The sequence below is a fragment of the Etheostoma cragini genome, chromosome 6 (assembly GCF_013103735.1).
Source record: "Etheostoma cragini isolate CJK2018 chromosome 6, CSU_Ecrag_1.0, whole genome shotgun sequence".
Lineage (NCBI taxonomy): Eukaryota > Metazoa > Chordata > Actinopteri > Perciformes > Percidae > Etheostoma > Etheostoma cragini.
In genome coordinates, this window is record NC_048412.1 from 28,204,407 (window position 1) to 28,204,879 (window position 473).

The following is a 473-nucleotide window of genomic DNA, read 5'->3' on the forward strand; positions in this document are numbered from 1 at the left end:
CTCTCTCTCTCTCTCTCTCTCTCTCTCCCTCTCCCTCTCTCTCTCCCTCTCTCTCTCTCTCTCTCTCAGTTATAAGACGTTCCTCAGTGAGGATGCCGGTCCAGACACGCTGGTCGCCATCGTCCACGCCAACGACCCCGACGGAGACGCCGTCTCTTACGCCATCACCGGCGGCAACGAGGACAGCAACTTCCAGCTGGACAACCAGAAGGGTGAGACAACATGGCCGTGATGCATGAACCGTTACAGCCCTGTGATTGGTAGATGAGGAGAAAACAAGAGACTTTCACCCAGGAAACAAACACCTCCTCTCTCCCATCGCGTCCACAAAGGGGGGGTAGCTCAGTCCGTAGGGGGTCGCTGGTTCAAGTCCCCGTGTGGACCAAAATACAGATTGGTGGCTGGAGCGGTGTCACTTCACTGCCTGGGCACTGCCGGGTGCTCTCGAGCAAGGCAGCGTACCCCCCCCCCCC

The 473-nt window shown here is 58.6% G+C and overlaps 1 protein-coding gene across 1 annotated transcript in view; it reads left to right on the plus strand.

Moving 5' to 3' along the window:
• Nucleotides 1-232, plus strand: part of LOC117945900 (protocadherin-16-like) — a 3,433-nt gene extending 3,201 nt beyond the window's left edge. The window contains exon 4 of the mRNA XM_034873633.1: nt 70-232. Coding sequence (XP_034729524.1) covers nt 70-232 — 163 coding nt within the window. The remainder of the gene's footprint in view (nt 1-69) is intronic.
• Nucleotides 233-473: the final 241 nt, after the last annotated feature.